Source organism: Dermacentor andersoni, chromosome 1, assembly GCF_023375885.2.
Source record: "Dermacentor andersoni chromosome 1, qqDerAnde1_hic_scaffold, whole genome shotgun sequence".
NCBI lineage: Eukaryota > Metazoa > Arthropoda > Arachnida > Ixodida > Ixodidae > Dermacentor > Dermacentor andersoni.
The window spans coordinates 274,698,519-274,715,562 of record NC_092814.1 but is presented as its reverse complement, the minus strand read 5'-3'; the positions used below and the strand labels follow the sequence as shown (position 1 = coordinate 274,715,562).

At 43.1% G+C, this 17,044-nt stretch overlaps 1 protein-coding gene across 1 annotated transcript in view; it reads right to left on the bottom strand.

Moving 5' to 3' along the window:
- Window positions 1-17,044, bottom strand: part of LOC126548247 (uncharacterized) — an 88,595-nt gene that overhangs the window by 34,889 nt on the left and 36,662 nt on the right. The window contains exon 5 of the mRNA XM_050196399.2: window positions 3,054-3,287. Coding sequence (XP_050052356.1) covers window positions 3,054-3,287 — 234 coding nt within the window. The remainder of the gene's footprint in view (window positions 1-3,053; window positions 3,288-17,044) is intronic.

The window sequence follows — 17,044 nt, the reverse complement described above, 5'->3', positions numbered from 1 at the left end:
ACAATTCGTGTATATTCAGACCTAAGCTTCCAGTTTAGAACTTAATACTTCTGGAGGGCGAGAAGGCAGCGTTTTGGACCCAGTGTTATTTTTAATATACATAAACGATTTGTCTTCCCGATTACGTGGTAACATCGGTCTATTCGCTGATGACTGTTTTTCGTACCGCGAAATCAATTGCAATGATGATCATCATATACAAAATTCTATCTTTTGTTGGTGCCAGGAGTGGCAGATGACTCTAAATGCCCAAAGATAAATAATGCTAACAGTAAGTAGAAAGAAACAGATATCTGATTTTACCTACATTATTCATGACATACCTCTCACTTGTGTATTTCAGGGTAAATATTTAGGTGTCACTTTAACACGTGCTCTCCCATGGGAAACCCATGTTAACAACATAACCTCAAGTGGAAATCAATGTATATGCTGAGCACCAAAGCGACTCATCTTTCTGAGAAAACGCCTTCGTCTTGCACGAGCAGATACAAATCTGCTGGCCTACAAAATTCTTTGTTTGACCAGTGCTGGAGTACGCATGTATTGTTTGATTTAAGCACACAAAAGAGCTCATAAGAGGGGGTGCAGAGGAAAGAAATAAGGTTCATTTATAATAAATACAAGTTAACGGATAAATAGACTGAATTATTAAAAAGAGCCCGTTTATTAACAATGCAAAGCAGGGCAAAACTAGCATGACTTAAGTTTTTGTTTCAATTTATTCATGGTGACAAAACGATTGACAATCCGTACGAAATTCTTTGAATTGTTCTAGGTCAACAGGCCACAAGCACTCTAGAACACCTAATGAATACACCTTTAACTCAAATTCCTCTAAATATTCATATTTCCTTAAAACAATTAGGGAACGGAATGAACTGAGTCGTTCCATTACTAACTCTTTATATTTAAATAACTTCATGACTTCGAGCGGCTGCCAACTTCAACAGCCTTCGTTTGGAGCTTGCCTCTCATTGATTATCGAGGAGGGAATGGCACGTAGACAAGACGACGTAAAACAAACTGTTTTAATACATCGCTACGGGCGAGCGAACATCGAGCAACAGAGCACCGTAGTGTATGCCAGCCATAGGTCGGCAGTGTGGGAGAACGCTCACTCACACTCACTCACCTTAAATTTTCCAGGCCCGCACTCACGTTCACACTCACCTCCGCTCGCACTCACAAGCGCCCGCTCAAGCTCACACTCGCCTCCACTCACTCTCACTCGCACTCACCACCCCTCACAATCACTGGCACTCACTTGCACTCGCCTCTGCTAACCCTCACTGGCACTGGCACTCACTCACACTCGCACTCACCTCCACTCACACTCACTGGCACTCACTCGCACTCACAATCACTGGAACTCGCCTCTGCTAACACTCACCTCCACTCACTCTCACTGGCACTAACTCACACTCACACTCACTGGCACTCACTCGAACTCGCACCCACCTCCACTCACTCGCATTCACTCACACTTGCACTCACCTCCGCTTACACTGAATGGCACTCGTGCTCATGCCTTTGAAGTGAGTGTGAGTGAGTGAGTGCACTCTGAGTAAGTGCGCCGACCTATGGTCTCAGTTTTCAGTTTTCTTTTTCTGCTGGGTGCAGATTTTTAAAGTGCCTCCAGAGAAAGGGCGTGGTCAGCGCGATGAGCACTCAGTTTCAAGGATGGTGTCAACGCCGCACGCCGCTCATGCCTGGAAACGTTGCATTTCTCCTACTCCAATGCATCTGCATTCAAGTTTTTGGACTTTGGAAGCAGCACTGACACAGAAGACAACTTCAGTTTGTCATATTTCAGAACGGAGTTTCGCTTTATTTGCCAAACCGCTTTAAAGCTGCTGTGCACTGATATAAAGGTATGCTGAATGTTCTGAAGGTCCCAATTCTTATCTGCATGGTGTTACATCCTGTGGTCCTGATCATTTGCCGGCTGCCTTGCAGGGAGTTGAGTTTTGTGGGAAAAGACAGCCAGAAGCACACCTCAGCATTGCGCTAGAGCTAGTCACTAGCGTAAAATTTTTTTTGAACCTGTAGAAATTTATTACATAGAAGGATGATATTTGCTAGAATGTTGCATTAAAAATGCATATTATAAAATTTGTTTGTAGGTTTTATTTGTGGGAAGCAACAATGATGTTTTTGTAGAACTTTCATTTTTCTATAAAATCTTTTAGACATTCTAAAATTTAATTAATACCATGTTGTTTGGGACTAGTGCATCAGAAAGAAAATTTCTTCCTATTCAACTTGGTACTATACAGTTTAGTATCAAGAATGCTTTGTGATAGAAAATGAAAGTATTTACTAGACTACCCAAAAACAGCTGCTTTACCCACAGGCAGAAAAGTGTTAAGTTGAGCCTCCAAAAAGAGTAGAACTAACTATTGGGCTAGTTGGTCATGCATTGCTGTTGAGAGGAAAATGTGCTAAAAAAGGGACCCTTACACACAACAAATGCAACCAAGCACCTGTGTTTTATGTACTCTTCTTGCATGTGGGTTGTTGTTAGCTCTAATTACACTCGACAGTAATGCCCCAAAACAACATATGGGCTACGAATGACACCGTAGTGGGCAAGCCTCAGGATTAATTTCGATCACCTGGGGTTTTTCAATATGCACCCAAGTATGGTAAATGAGTGTTTTTAGCATTCAGCCCAGACTGAAAGCATGAAAGCAACCGCGGCAGCTGGGAATCCGACTCGCGACTCATAACAATAAAAGGTGCACATGGCCCTTTTCAGTCAAGCTTCATACGAGTATAACATCTTATTTCGCGCTTCAAACTTATTTTCAAGTCTATCAAGTTTAGTACTGAACTACTTCTGCAAAAATTTCATTCGTCTTTTTCCCATAAATTCACTAACCCCCAAAATTCAAATTTCCTTATATCTGCAGGATTTAAAAAAATGTTAACAGCAAATAATGGAAGAAAATTGACTGCTTTAGGGCACTAAATATCATAGTGCTGATTGCTTAATTGTGTGTGTGTGTGTATATATATATATATATTGAAATAAAGCGAAGTGTGCTTGCCTTGAATTTAAGCCACATACAGACGAAAATGCCCAGGGCGTTGACCACGAGCCAGACAACGCCACCACCAAAGAGGGCGAGGCCTCGAACACCAGAGAACAGCAGGCAGAGAAGAATGAAGAAACCCAGAAGCACCCAGACCAGCAAGAGCCGCTTGTAGCAAACATTGTAGAGGGTGAAGCGCACATCGTGCACAAGAACTTGCATGGCTGCCACATATTCTTCCACAGTCAGCTGCACACAATGCCACGAGAAACCTGAGACACATGCCAAATGACACTGGTGACCAACACACCAACCACAGCTTGCACAAAGTCAGTATAAGCCTTGCTAAAAGAATGCAACTCTTAGTTTTTAACACTTTCAGGTGCCAATTATTTCTGTTTATTGAAAACTTACTTTCACCACATTTCTTGCATCTTCAGAATCATAAGTGTACAGGTGCAGAATAGTTCAAAATTTTCAACATTTTAGTGAGTTTTGCCAAGTTTACAGAATGTGGGCTCCATGTGAAAACTCACTACAGGAACATTAGATATGAGAACATCAACTATTTCATGTCTAGCAGGCTTAATAGGACACTAAAGGCAAATATTAGGTCAAGCTAAAGCAATAGATTAGCGCTCGAGAATCTCTAAGGCATCAATATTATCGAGAACAGAGCCTTAGTAGTCGGGAAATTTAGGTAAATGCAGGACACGATTAGAGACTCCCCCGAGATATTCAAGTACTTGCCCGATGACCAAGGCACTCCTCATGTAAATTCAGTCACTGGTACTTAACCACTCTTTATAAAAACATCATTATATTGCATTATAAGACAAAATAAAATGCTACTTGTCCAGTTCTATTTCATTTTTAGAAAAGAAGAACTCGTTGATATTACCCTTGACAAAGACGTGGGCGGTTAAAAGGTTTCGTTTTCGCTTGACTCAGCGCCGTTCGCGCTTTTGCATTTCAGTAGTTTCGTTATCTCGTAGGACTGCGCTGGTTTTCCTAGATCACGAAACTTGCACAAGCTGCAAGTAGCAGAGATCCTGTTTCCATGTGATGTCGCGGGATGCCCGAATATAGTCCACGCCACTTGACCAAAAGCAGCTACAGTGGCAAACCCACCGCTCTGCCTTGGCTTGCATTCTCCATTTGCGTTTTGCTCAACAAGCCATACCGCCATCTGTTGGGCGCCGTTTTACTCACCGACGGCAGCAAAGGGCAGTGATAGCATATGCAACATCACCACTCCTCGGTTGGGTGGCGGGAAAATTGAATGGCGATAAAGGTATTCAGACCCTTAAGATGCTATTTTCTCATAAACTGTCTTTTCTTGGCAAGAAACAAGCGCTGCAAAGTTTCTGAAATAGTTTTTGAACAGTCCACATTGACTCAGTATTTTCCTTTAGTGTCCCTTTAAAAAGCACCTATCCAGGAACTAGAAAATTATACTTGGTACAATTATACTTGTACTTGGCACTGTTAAAAATGATGAATTAAGTGAACCCACTACATGCAACGACATATTCACACTAAGCAAAAACACACAACCGTCTACCTTCCCATTCGTTTCACTAAAACATTTTTCACCCATTATTCAGACTTGCAGCACAATTCCATTAAGAACAGTTTCAAAATATACATATAAAACACGTTTTAAATATCATTACTTTTATCAACGGTTTTGCTGTTGATGCAATATCTTGAAGCACACGTGTAATCGTGTACACAGCACCTTAACGGGTTGAAACATTGTTCTCTCCTCAGTATACACAGCAAAAACCTGCTTGGGTAAACACTTCAGTAAGGCTCCCTAACATGCACTTCAAAGCAAGACATTAATACACATCACTACATGAGGATCAGTGTATATGTTGGTCTCTTCGATTTGCCTACACTTTGGGAACCAGTTCTCAATAGTGCTGCATATTGTGAGAATCGGTGTATATATAGGTCGCTTCAATTTGCTTGCACTTTATGAACCAGTTCTCAGAAATGCGAGAATCAGGGTACAGTCGACTTAAGTTAATTCGAAACTAACAGGACCGATGAAACTCATCGAGTTATCCAGCAGGTCGAATTGAACAAAAGGCAGAAGAAATGCCGAAATGCGCGGCTGACTCACTTGGCAGTATCGCCTTTAATGTTAGCTTTGCCGCAATACAGTCGTGTTATGCGCAGAAGCATACCAAACGATGAAAGCTGCCACTGTTACGGGACATAGCAAGTGTTCCTTAATTTACACACGTACATGCACCATCTCCGGTCACAGTACGAGCATGAGATGCCTAATAAGTTTACCGACAGGCTTCAGAGTTTTAGATAGACCACTGCTCTTTTGTTGGCATTAAACTTTTGTTAGCTATCTGAGTTGTGTCATTTTACCGCCTTTCTTTTCGCTAGCTTTCTCAAAACACAATTAGTTTTTCTCCGCTTGTCAGTGCACGGCGCGTGCAGGCGAGTGTAATTAAAGAACGCATACTAGGCCCCGTTAATGGCGTCATATACGAGACACGCATGGTAGGCAAAACGAGAGCTCAAATTGCCACAGCAACATCAGAAACAGCTCTGAAAGGCTGCCAGTATTATTTCCCATCCGGGTGCTTGTACTGTGACCGGAGACGGCACGTGTGCCCCTGTAGTATTAGGAACATGTAATATGTCCCGGGACAGTGGCTCGTTTTCATTCTTGATATGCTTCACAGCAGAACACGGCTGTATTGTGGCGAAGTGGACCAGTCAAATTAAAATTATTTGGCGAAGGCCAATTTTGAGATCGAAATAATGGAACCTTGGGCACATAGAAGTGTATGGGCGCCGGCTGGGACCTTCGGTCGGAATCGAATTAGCCGTAAAAAATCGGATTAACTGGAGTCGAAGTAACAGAAGTCTACTGTATATAGAGGGCTCTTCAATTCTCTTGCACTTTATGAACCAGTACTCAACAGTGCTGTTTCTTTGAGAATCATTGTATATGGAGGGCTCTTCAATTTGCCTGCACTTTATGAACCAGTTCTCAACATTAACTCACATGGTGCAAGTTCAGGGTAGTATCTGTGCGTCTCGTTTCACAAAAATCAAGAAGTTGTCCTTGTGCTATAACCAACAAGTGCAGCACTATGTTGTCTGCTACAAAGAGTTCACATGATATCTGCACAATGTGCATTTACAAATCAGTGATTGCAAGAGCACCTAGAATTCGTGCCGAACTCATTTCAGCATGATGTCATGATGACAATTGGAGTGCTGTGCTCCATGAACTGGTGTTCAAACTGCAGACAAATTGAAGAAACTTTAGGTTACACATTACGCATTCAACTTGAAAATTTGTTTTTATCTGAACCTGCTGATTTACTATTTTGTAACACGAATTGATTGTCAGTGATCAACTTGTGCACATACAGAAAACATGACATTCTACTGTTGATAATGTACTCTGCAACTTCAAAGAATACTGATAGTAATAAGATAGAATAATAATTACCAAGAGGGGCTGCTTTGTCCCTGTGAACAATAATGTGCGCAACCTTTGATTCCGGAAAAGTAACTCTTCAGGCTAACGTCATCATTCCCATAGGACTTGTTAGAAATGAGAAATAACGGCACTTCCTTCACTTCCACAGAGGTACAAGGTCTTAAGTGTAGTGGTGATGCAACATCAAGTCTCATGTAGCATTCAATGTCAATGGTCACTAATTGTACAACCACTAAAGTCACTAAAGCACAACCACCAGAGACAACAAAGTCTGAATTAAACCTGTCTGCCAGCCATTTGCTGTCGATTCTTACACTATTTGCAAAAAGTTTGCAGAAATTTGAGAAGGTGCCACCTTGGCAAAAATGGTTAAATACAGTAAACTCCTTTTCAGACAAACAGAAATAAGCTGAATTTTGGGACATTATGAACAATGTGTGATCATTTGGTTGCTTTTCTCATAGACCCAATGCACAGAAAAGCCACTAAACACAAACCACTAATTCAGTTGAGCCAACTTTGGCAGCCATCACCAACACCTGCTACTTGGCTCAGTGTGAAGGCTGGATCAGCAGACTTGGAAAGGGTAACTCTGCTAGCTATACACAAGAAGCAAATGGTGTTTCTGTGGACATAAACAACTACACCAGCATAGAGAACATCGAAACCTGCAGGGCTGACACCACAGAAACAATAACTGAGAAGGTTCTCGGGGTGCCTCCATAGGCTGATAATTATGATGAGGACACTGCCCAACAGCCACAAGAACCAGCAGTGTTCATGCATGATGCAGATGATAATTCTCTGAATATTCTGGCATATTTTTTCAACATGATGGCACTAAACATTTTCTTGAATCAGCTAGCTAAAGTGTCAGCTTTTGTGACAGCACACAGATTTTTACAGAACCAGCAGGAAACAATAACTCAGTTATTCAAGAGGGCATGAAGCAATACCTTGAATTATGCAAATTCAACAATTTTCTTTTTTTTGATAATCTGCTTGTTTCAGTTATTGTTTCATGTCGTGCATATTTGGGTGCACCAGGAATGGTAGATTTAGGGTTTTGTGGGTCACTTCTGTTAAGACAAATTTCTTATAAGACAAAGATATTTTAGTGGTCCCTTCAAGTTCGCTTTAACAGGCGTCTACTGCCCTTTCCATATCATAGCAGCATTATATACAATGCTTGGGAATTTCAATGTGTAGCATTTCTTTGCTTACTTTGAAAAGGTGTGAATTAAGGAAATTTCTCAGTTCCTCAAACTCGATGAAGTCCCATATCTCACCATCTACACCAAAGTTAATGTAGCTGGCCTTGGTATTATGCTCAATGTTTTCCTGAACCCAAGTACAGTGAAAAATTGGAAAGAACCACAAGCATGACCGTTGCACATGCACTCTTAGCGTATCAAAATTGGTTTAATAAATGTTAAAAAAAAATTTTTGCAGCAAGAAAAAAAAAATATATATTGAACTCATTTTGGCAACCTCCATAACTGTGCAAGTAGGCTGTGGTAATTCTAGATGCAACTAAGAGGCTTGAAACTTGTTCAAATGTCACAAGTTGCAAAACAGGAACAAAACTTGTTGCCAAATCTGATTGTGACATGCAAGGATAAGCTGCATAATAACTTGAGGGGACACTAAGAGAAATATCTGTTCAGCCAATCTGGCGGTTCACATCACCAGAATAGCGAATATAGATCACTTTTATTGAAAGCAGTTTGCTGAAAGCAGATACTTGGTGTGCCAGAAAACAACTACCGAAGAAAAGAAAAGATAGCAGGCAACACCACTTGTCACTTCCAGATCAACTTTGTTCACATGACGTCATAGACCATGGCAACGTCAGGTCAAGGCTAAAGATCACCAAAATCTGAAAAATATTGCTAGATTTTAGGCATCACACACTGATGTCACTAGTTTCGTACTTTTGGCACAAAATTCAAAGAGGTTATATCAGCCTTCTATTTCTGCTCTACGAAGTAATTTTTTTCATTTAACAAATGCAGGAACAGTTTCGAAAATTTACGTGATCCTACCCACTGTGGGAATCAACGTAAGCAGAGCTTTTTGTGCTGTTTGTGTTGAATGGCAATAATTGGCAGTGATGTTTATGGCAAATGTTAAAGTTCATCAGCATTTTGTGCAATACTAGAGCTATGAGTTGTTAAACATTACTTGCGTGCACCACTTGTGTTAGTCTATGGAGTACACAGAACACATTGCAAGACCTATTTGCGTAAGGCATTGTTGTGTGCCATTGTTCATAGGTGCAGACTACAGGGGGGGTGCTTGTTTTGTGCACTCCACAAAGGTGTTTTGTTTCGTGCACTCCTTTGGACTGTGCCCCGGCCAACCTTTTTTTGTTTTGTGCACTCGTTTGGCTTTGCTGTCTAACCACGTTCCATACCTGCCAACCTGGCGAGATAAAAAATCAGGAGATTTATTCGCGCCAACGAGGTGGGGGGGTTCAAACTTTCAGGCAGTGTTCGATGAGTCCTTTTGCAGGGACCTCCTTGCAGTAGCAGGCTTTGCTCACTTCAAAAATTTGTCCGAGTAGATTTGCTCAAAACATGGTCCAGACTGACGGCCCTTCACTAGCAGCAGGTGTTGGAGGGTTGTGTTGCACAATGATGAGCGGAATTCAGTCCTAGTTTTCCTCGCCGTGCTAAAATCCTCTCACACTCATTCTTGCTATGCGGTATCACGAGTAAATAGAGCATCACCTTAGCAACTCGGTGAGACATGTTTTCCAACCATAGACCACTGCATGTCCCACCTTTCTTCTTTCATAATGTGCTCTTGAAGACTGTATGCCTGTAGTGTGGCAAACTCAGCTTCAAGAGCATCTAAAGCATCTTCAGCAGATTCACTGGAATCTCGGGGCAGCAGCTGAGGGAAACTAAAAAAACAGACTCGAGAGCGATGCCTGTGAAATAAATTTCAGGTTGGCCACCTCCGCATTCTTGCGAGTTGCGTTTCAGAGTTGCGTCGACATCCATAACGCTTCGCCTCGTCGCATTTCGGAAACATTTTCCATAGAAGAGGCCCAACGTGGAAAAGAGGTAGGTTGTGTTCGACGAGGAATACCGTAAACAGGCACTCCACAAGTATGACACTGTCGTCGCAGTTGTTCCGGAGAAAGTTCACTATGTTGTCTTGCTGCTCAGCGGTGCGCCGTGGAAACGTGCAGTTTCATGTCGCCTTTGCCACCGTGTGCTGACGTCGCATCCACACGTTGTACAAAATGCATAAGGTTTTCCTCTTCTTGATGTCAAAAAGCACGGAAATTCAGAAGATCGGAAAAACTTCTGCAAATACCTTTTATTCGGCTCTGATAGCGCCATGGCATCAAGGACACGAGGATTGCAACTTTACACGGTGCACCGCATACATACGGCCTAGCCAACACTAATCATACACACAAGCAGCAATGCCTTGCAAGCAGCAGCAACAAGATGCACCATGGAGGAAGGCCCGCATGAAATGCAAGAGCTATCATAGAATAAAGAACGGAGGTACATTGGCTCTGGCTTACTAGGCACCGTAGTTGGCTGCTTAGTCGATGATACCGATGGTGCTAGTGCAGCCGTTGTTGGTGATGCTGACGATCACAATGTGGCTTTAGATTTCGCAGTGCCGGCTTCGCAAAAACCATTATTGCATGAACAGAGACCACTTTTCGTGAGATATAAGACTGTGATCGTACAATTGGAAAGTTCAGTAAAAAATCGGGAGTCTCCCGGGCGAATTGGGAGGGTTGGCAGGTATGACGTTCACACCATGTATTCGGGGTGAATTTGGGAGCACAATGACAGCTTCACTGGCATTCCACTTTCACAGAGCGGATTGGCCCCAATTTTTTCTGTTAAACCTGGAACATGCTTTTGGCCCTCCAGTCCTTGGTGGTCTTACCTTCCTGGTATTGTATTTCAGGAAACCGTGAAAAACACTGGACAGATATCTCATCAAGAAGAACAGACCTCCCAAAGAGGATGACGAAAGGACACGCAATCCACCCGGCATGGGACCTTCAATGTCCGCTTCTGAACCTACCAAGGATTGTCTTAGTGGCACAGGCTTGACATCTACCACTGTAACCACTGCCTCCACACGCCCACGAATTGTTGGTGGGGATCCAGTCCCCAAAATTATTAAAGCACAACAGGGACGACATTACCAACCAGTTGGAAACATGCGTAGAAATGGCTTCTGTATGACGCATCAGTGGACAAGGTATTTTGTGAGACCTGTCACACTGCTTGTGAGGAGAACATTTTTCTTCCAAATATTTCTAGGGATAAGGATTCTCACTTGACATTTGTGCAAAATGGGTTTTCTAACTGGAAGAAAGCGCTTATAAGATTTAAAAGTCATGAGGCCTTGTATCTGCACCGTGCGACCATGAGTGGAACTGCAGCTGTGAAAAGGGGGGTGAATGTAGCAACTACTTGTGTAATTGGGAAGTAAAAAGAAATGGAAGATGCAATGAAAGCACTGATATTGACATTAGCTTCATTGCAGTACTTAGCATGCCAGGGGTTGGCAGTACGTAGTCATGATGATGCAGAAGGCAATCTAAGACAGCTTCTGGAAATTTGCGCCAATGACATTCCAGAACTACAATCATGGCCTTCTTAAACTAAGTGGCTCTCCCACAACATTTAAAATGAAATGTTGAAAATTTTGGCTCATGATATTCTCCAGTCACTGGCAAATGAGGTTTGTGAAGTGGGGCACTATGCCGTGATCATGGATGAGACAGCTGACATATCTGCCAAGGAGCAAATTTTGGTCTGCTTTCATGTTGTCAAAAAGAACTTCGAAACACACGAGCTGTTCTGTGGCTTTTATAACACTGCGGACACCAGAGGGGCCAGTCTTTTTGCCCCGAAGAACACAGAAGAGCTCACTAGACTGACAACATACCAAGAAATCACTCAACACTACAGACTCAGCCACAGAACACTCCCACCCCCGCATCCACAGCTCACGCAGACTCAAGAGACAACACTCAGATTGTTGCAAATCAACACGTTTCCACACCCAAGCAGGCTTCATCTCGTGTTCCCAACTCGGTATGACGAACAATATAAATACTGCAAACAGCTAGGAACCCTCTGGCACATTGTCATAGATTGCAAACAAAATCCAGACCTGCATCCTCTACCCCCTACCCCTCACCCCCAAGAGCAGTGGGGGATGCTGCTGTTGAGCTCCCGCCTCTTGGACCAGATCATGTTGGTTGAGAGCGCAGTCGCAGCCAAGACTGCGCATGGGTTTCCATGAAGAGGGAACCACTCCTGCTAATCAAGCCATCCTTACGTTCATTAAAGATGTTAGCTCTCTCTATCTCTTTTTCCCCTTCTAAAGGACATCCTCTGCCATTTTAATCTTGGCCATGACAATTGCCTTGGGCAATACTATGATGGCGCTGCAAATATGAGAGGACAGCACAGTGGGATGCAAGCCCTCATACAAATGGAGGAGCCGCAAGCACTGTACATACACTGTCTTACATATATACGTAACTGGTGCTGCAGGACATGAGTCAAAGTGGAAATGTCTTGCGATTTAGTGGGCAGGATATCAGAAATTATAAACTTTGTTACGTGCTCCCCAAAGCGCCTAGATATGTTTCAGGCATTTCAGAAAGAAGATGAGAGTGTAAACTTGCAGATGTTTTGTCCCATGAAGTGGATGCTAAGGGCCACTTCTCTAAAGAAGATTGTTCATAACTACAGCCACCTGATCTAGTTTCTTTATGGCTTAGCATCAGAAGAACGAAATGACGCTGGAGCCAAAGCCAGTAGATTTTTGAAAGCACTGTCAAAATTTGACACATACTTCATCCTCAAGCTCCTGACACTCGTGTTTTCGCAATTAGAAACAGTAAGTACTGTGTTGTAGAAAGCAATAGTGAGATTTGATCAAGCAGAAAAAATGGTCAAGGCCATCAAGGAGAGTCTTAGCGGACTTAGGAAGGTAGCATATTGCTGATTTTGGAACGAGACAACGCAGAGGTGCGTGAATTAGTACTGAATGTTAAAGAGAAAGAAGCTCCTGCGCCAAGGCAAAGGAAGACTCCATGACGGTATGACGACGGATCTGTACCTCAAGTATTTCCTTTGGCCAAGGACATGTACCACCAGTGGTTCTACGAGGTATTAGAAGCAGTATTCCTCACTGGATGACAAGTATCCACGTATCCACCAGAAATGTGGCAGCACATGACATTGATTGAGCAGTTTTTGACTGGGAAAGGTGACAGCACATACCTGTTGAAGTTCTACGGGCAAAATCTTGAGCCTGAACAACGTAACATTCACTGCAGTATGCTCATAGATATAGCAAGGCAGCACAACACACCCTTTAAAACGTTTCAGGATGTTGTAGAGATGCTTTCGGGTGATAACTGAGCAGCTGCCAGACCTTTTGCTCAAGGTGGCTAGGCTTGTCAAAACTGCTTTGACTATCCCACTCACGTCATGCACATCTGAGAGATCATTTTCATGCCTCCGTCGTGTCAAAATATACCCGAAGTCAACAATGGTACAAGCACAGGTGAATCACATAGCAGTTCTCCATGGGCACAAAGAGCTCACCCCCGAAATAAATCTCAGTAACATTGCGGATGAGTTCATTCAGAGATCAACTGTGTGTAGAAACACTTTCTCGATTGTGCGATAGCCTTTGTATAAAAGGACAGTGAACTTCATCACAGTATAATGTGCTAGCTTCACTCAAACTGTCAGAGCCCCTGACCTTAATTTATCCCCTCCCATAAAATCTGCATTTTGCCGCTTCATTATTACAACCTCTGCCCTTTGAATACTTTGCTTAAATGATATTGCACAACAAAAAAAACGACACGGACGTGAGAGAAGACAACATACCCGTGTCGTCTTCTCACGTCCGTGTCGTTTTTTTTGTCGCGCAATATCATATAAGCAATGGATTACCAATTTGCCCGGAGTGCTGCACTCTTTCAATACTGTTCTTGTCTTTTTGTTTTGTATCGAGTTTGGTAGTTCATTTACCTTTTTGAAAGGTGAAGAGGTTATGATGTCTTTAGATTTTATATTGTTAGCTTATGGTGGAAATGTTTGTACTGCCCAGTGTTTCTTAGACACGAAGAGCTTAAAATTTCTTTTTAATTTTTGAATTGTTAGCTTATTGTGGAAATGTTTGTATTGTCCAGTGGTTCTTACAAATGAAGGGTTTGTAATGAGTTTGTAATATTTGAATTGTTAGCTTGTTGAAAAAATGTTCGTGCTGCCCAATGTTTTCTCTCACTTTGAATAAGAGCATTATGAAAGTCTAACAACAGCTTATGTGTCTTTCAGTTTCCTCTTTCATTAGTTTATTTAGTATTTTAAAAAACATGCGGTCGTTCTTTTTAGCATATTCGTTCGACTTTAGAAACAAATAAAACACTGATGTTTACATATATTGCCTCTCTGCCTGTATATATTTCTTGCCAAGGAGCATGCGGAGGGGAGGGGGGGTTCAATGAATATAGAGAGGGTGCAAATTGGGCCCCAGCATCCCCCGGTAGAGTGAAAACTCAGTGCCTGTGCCATTGTTCATAGCCTGTGAGAAGGCTAACACTGTCATTGCCTCATATGGTGCAACGCATTGTGGCAAGTGTTAAACTGTAATTAAATTATGGAGCTTTACATACCAAGTCTACAATCTGATTATGAGTCACATGGTAGTGGGAGACTCCATTTTAATATTGACAACCTGGGATTCTCTAATGTGCACCTAAATCTGAGTACACAAGCATTTTTGCCTTTCACCCCCGTCGAAATGCAGCTGCCTCGGTCGGGATTGAACCCGCGACCTCGAGCAATACCACTGCCACAAAACTAACATGGTGGGTACAGAAGTGTTGATTTAAAGGGCGGCCGCTTCTATAGTGTATAGACGCTGCAGTGCTTTAATGCCAGCTTTGCGTTTGCATACTCTATGTCAGTTGTCCACTTGACCAATTTACACTGTTTATTTTTCAGAAATAGTAGAAACATACTGCAGCACACCTTGAATTCAAATTTATCCAGTTTGTCCGCAACTGCTGCCATGTGTAGTAATAGCCTTTCCTTGCCTCCTTATGTCGCCTTTTCCCTCTCCCTCTCGCCCCCTCATGTATGTGGACTGTGAGCGAAGAGTGGCAAGGCTGTTACTAACTCATTTAGTGACTGCATTGGTTCTGCCTATACTATCTCCTCTACCTCCCCTCCGGACTGTTGCACGTTAGTACAAAAGTAAGCACTGCAGTTTCTGCACTTTTGTGGGGGCACGGTGTAAGAATAGGCTAGGTGTGCAAACGGCGTCCGCTAAACAAGGAGCGGTAGTGTCCGAACACTGGTGCATGTTTTGGTCACTCTCCGACAGATGGCGTGACGATGTCACAGGCTTACGTTGGCTATGTTAGTGCTGGTCGGAGTTTATTTTTCTGGTGTCAGGCGTGCATATGTGAGTGTGATGGGCAGGAAATGTTTTGTTCCCCGCTGCAGAACAGGTTACAAAGGCTGTACAGAGAAATTGCCTCTCTTTTCTCCACCGAAAGACGAAGAACGCTTGAACCTTTGGCATCAAGCTATCCAAAGGAAGGATCGAGTCCTTCAGCTGAATGATCACGTCTGCGAAAAGCACTTCGAGCCTCATCTTGTGTCCAAGACCTGGACAGCACACTACAAAGGACACGTCCTGGTGAATGCTCTGTGAAAGGCATCACTGGCGAGTGATGCTGTTCCCACAAGATTTCCCGAGTGCCCGGCTTACCTATCGAAAACAGTGAAAACAAGGAAGTGCCCAGCGGAAAGACAATCGTGATCTTAGTCGAAAAGACGATGTGCTGCATCAAAAGATTGTAACGAGCAAGAAGCCTCGTGTAGCAATGACAGTGGTGGTGTTAATGGAAGCTCGTTTCAAGCATTGCTGAGTGCACCGGAGCACGACATGGATGTGTTTGAAGAGCAAACATGTGATAAAATGTCTCAATCTGCTGGTCCTAGCTCATCCCTGGAACCTGCATACGCTCAGTTCGCAAGCTTGTTTGGCGATTTACCACTGTCGTTTCTTCCATCAAACTCATGGGGATACCACCTGCTCGACTTTAGAGAAGTAAAAAGCGTCGTCTTCTCCCAGCTAGAGCACACTAAAAAACCTGTAAGCTGTTTACTGTCAGATGCATGCCTATCGCCAGTGAGCCCCGCATCTTCCTTGGTAACCACTAAAATTGTTGAAATTCATGAAGATATGCTGGCAAACATAACCGAGATGGGCAGGTCAGTTTCAATGGCAGATGTGCAGTATGAAGGTACTTTAACAACTATGGATGACGTTAAGGCTTTCTTAGAGCACGTTGACAAGACAAAACTGTGCAATGGTGGACCGAGCACTCTGGAGTACCCGCACGCTGAAACAAAATGCGCATATCTTAACAACCAGAGATGATGACACAAGAGATGCTCTATTGTTCTTAACCCTAGTGACTCGAACTTACTAGTATGTCACAAATGTTCTGGCCTTTCAAACGTCCTGCACCAGAAAAGAACAGAAGAAAGAATGCGCAGGCTAGGCCTTCAGGTATGCGTCCGTTGACTTCATACAAGAGCAAGGACAAAGTTGGAGCCCTGCATCGGGCAAATTATGCTCTGAAAAGGTCGAAAAATTGTCTGCTCAACCGCTTTAAAAAAATGTTGGTGGAGCTTGCAGAAGCTCGTATCCACATGCAAAAAATGTCAGAAGAACTGGGCGAGAAACTACGCACAATAGATCTCCTTAGTGCTCAGCTGACCGTGGTAAAGGAGTGCGTAGCAGCAGCGAGGTTGATGAACAAAAAAAGCAGACAGTACGCAGAGGATTGGCTTCTGATGTGTTTGCTGTTGCACATAAGCAGCCCATCTGCATACCCGTTCCTGCGAGATAATGAGGTGCTCCCCCTTCCTTGCGTTACGACAGTGCGCAAGTACCTGAGCATGATAAGAGTCAGGTGTGGCTTTGACAAGAGGTTTTTTACAGCCTTTAAGAAGAAGATGACCACTAAAAACGATTTTCAACGCCACGGAATACTTGTTTTTGACAAAATGCGCGTCCGAAAAGAAATTCGAGTTCATTGGAAGATGATGACATACAGTGGCTTCACTGATTATGGAGATTCTTCAGAGGCCCCCGATGACCTTGCTGACCACGGGCTTGTATTTACCTTTCGGTCTTTTGGCGACAAGTACTCTCAGTCGATAGCAGTGTTTGCAAGCAAGGGCCCCACAAAGGGAGCTGTACTCGCTCAGCTCGTCTTAAAAGCAATATTTTTGCTTGACGATGCGGGAGCCTTAGTTGACGCGGTCGTCTGTGATGGCGCAAGTATGAACCATGCGATGTGGAAGGACTTCGGCGTCACTGGAGCATTGCAACGTACCCTGAACTACTTCATCCATCCCAATGATGAAAAACGCAATGTATATGTGTTTTGTGACGCACCCCATCTTATGAAATGCATTCGGAACCGTTT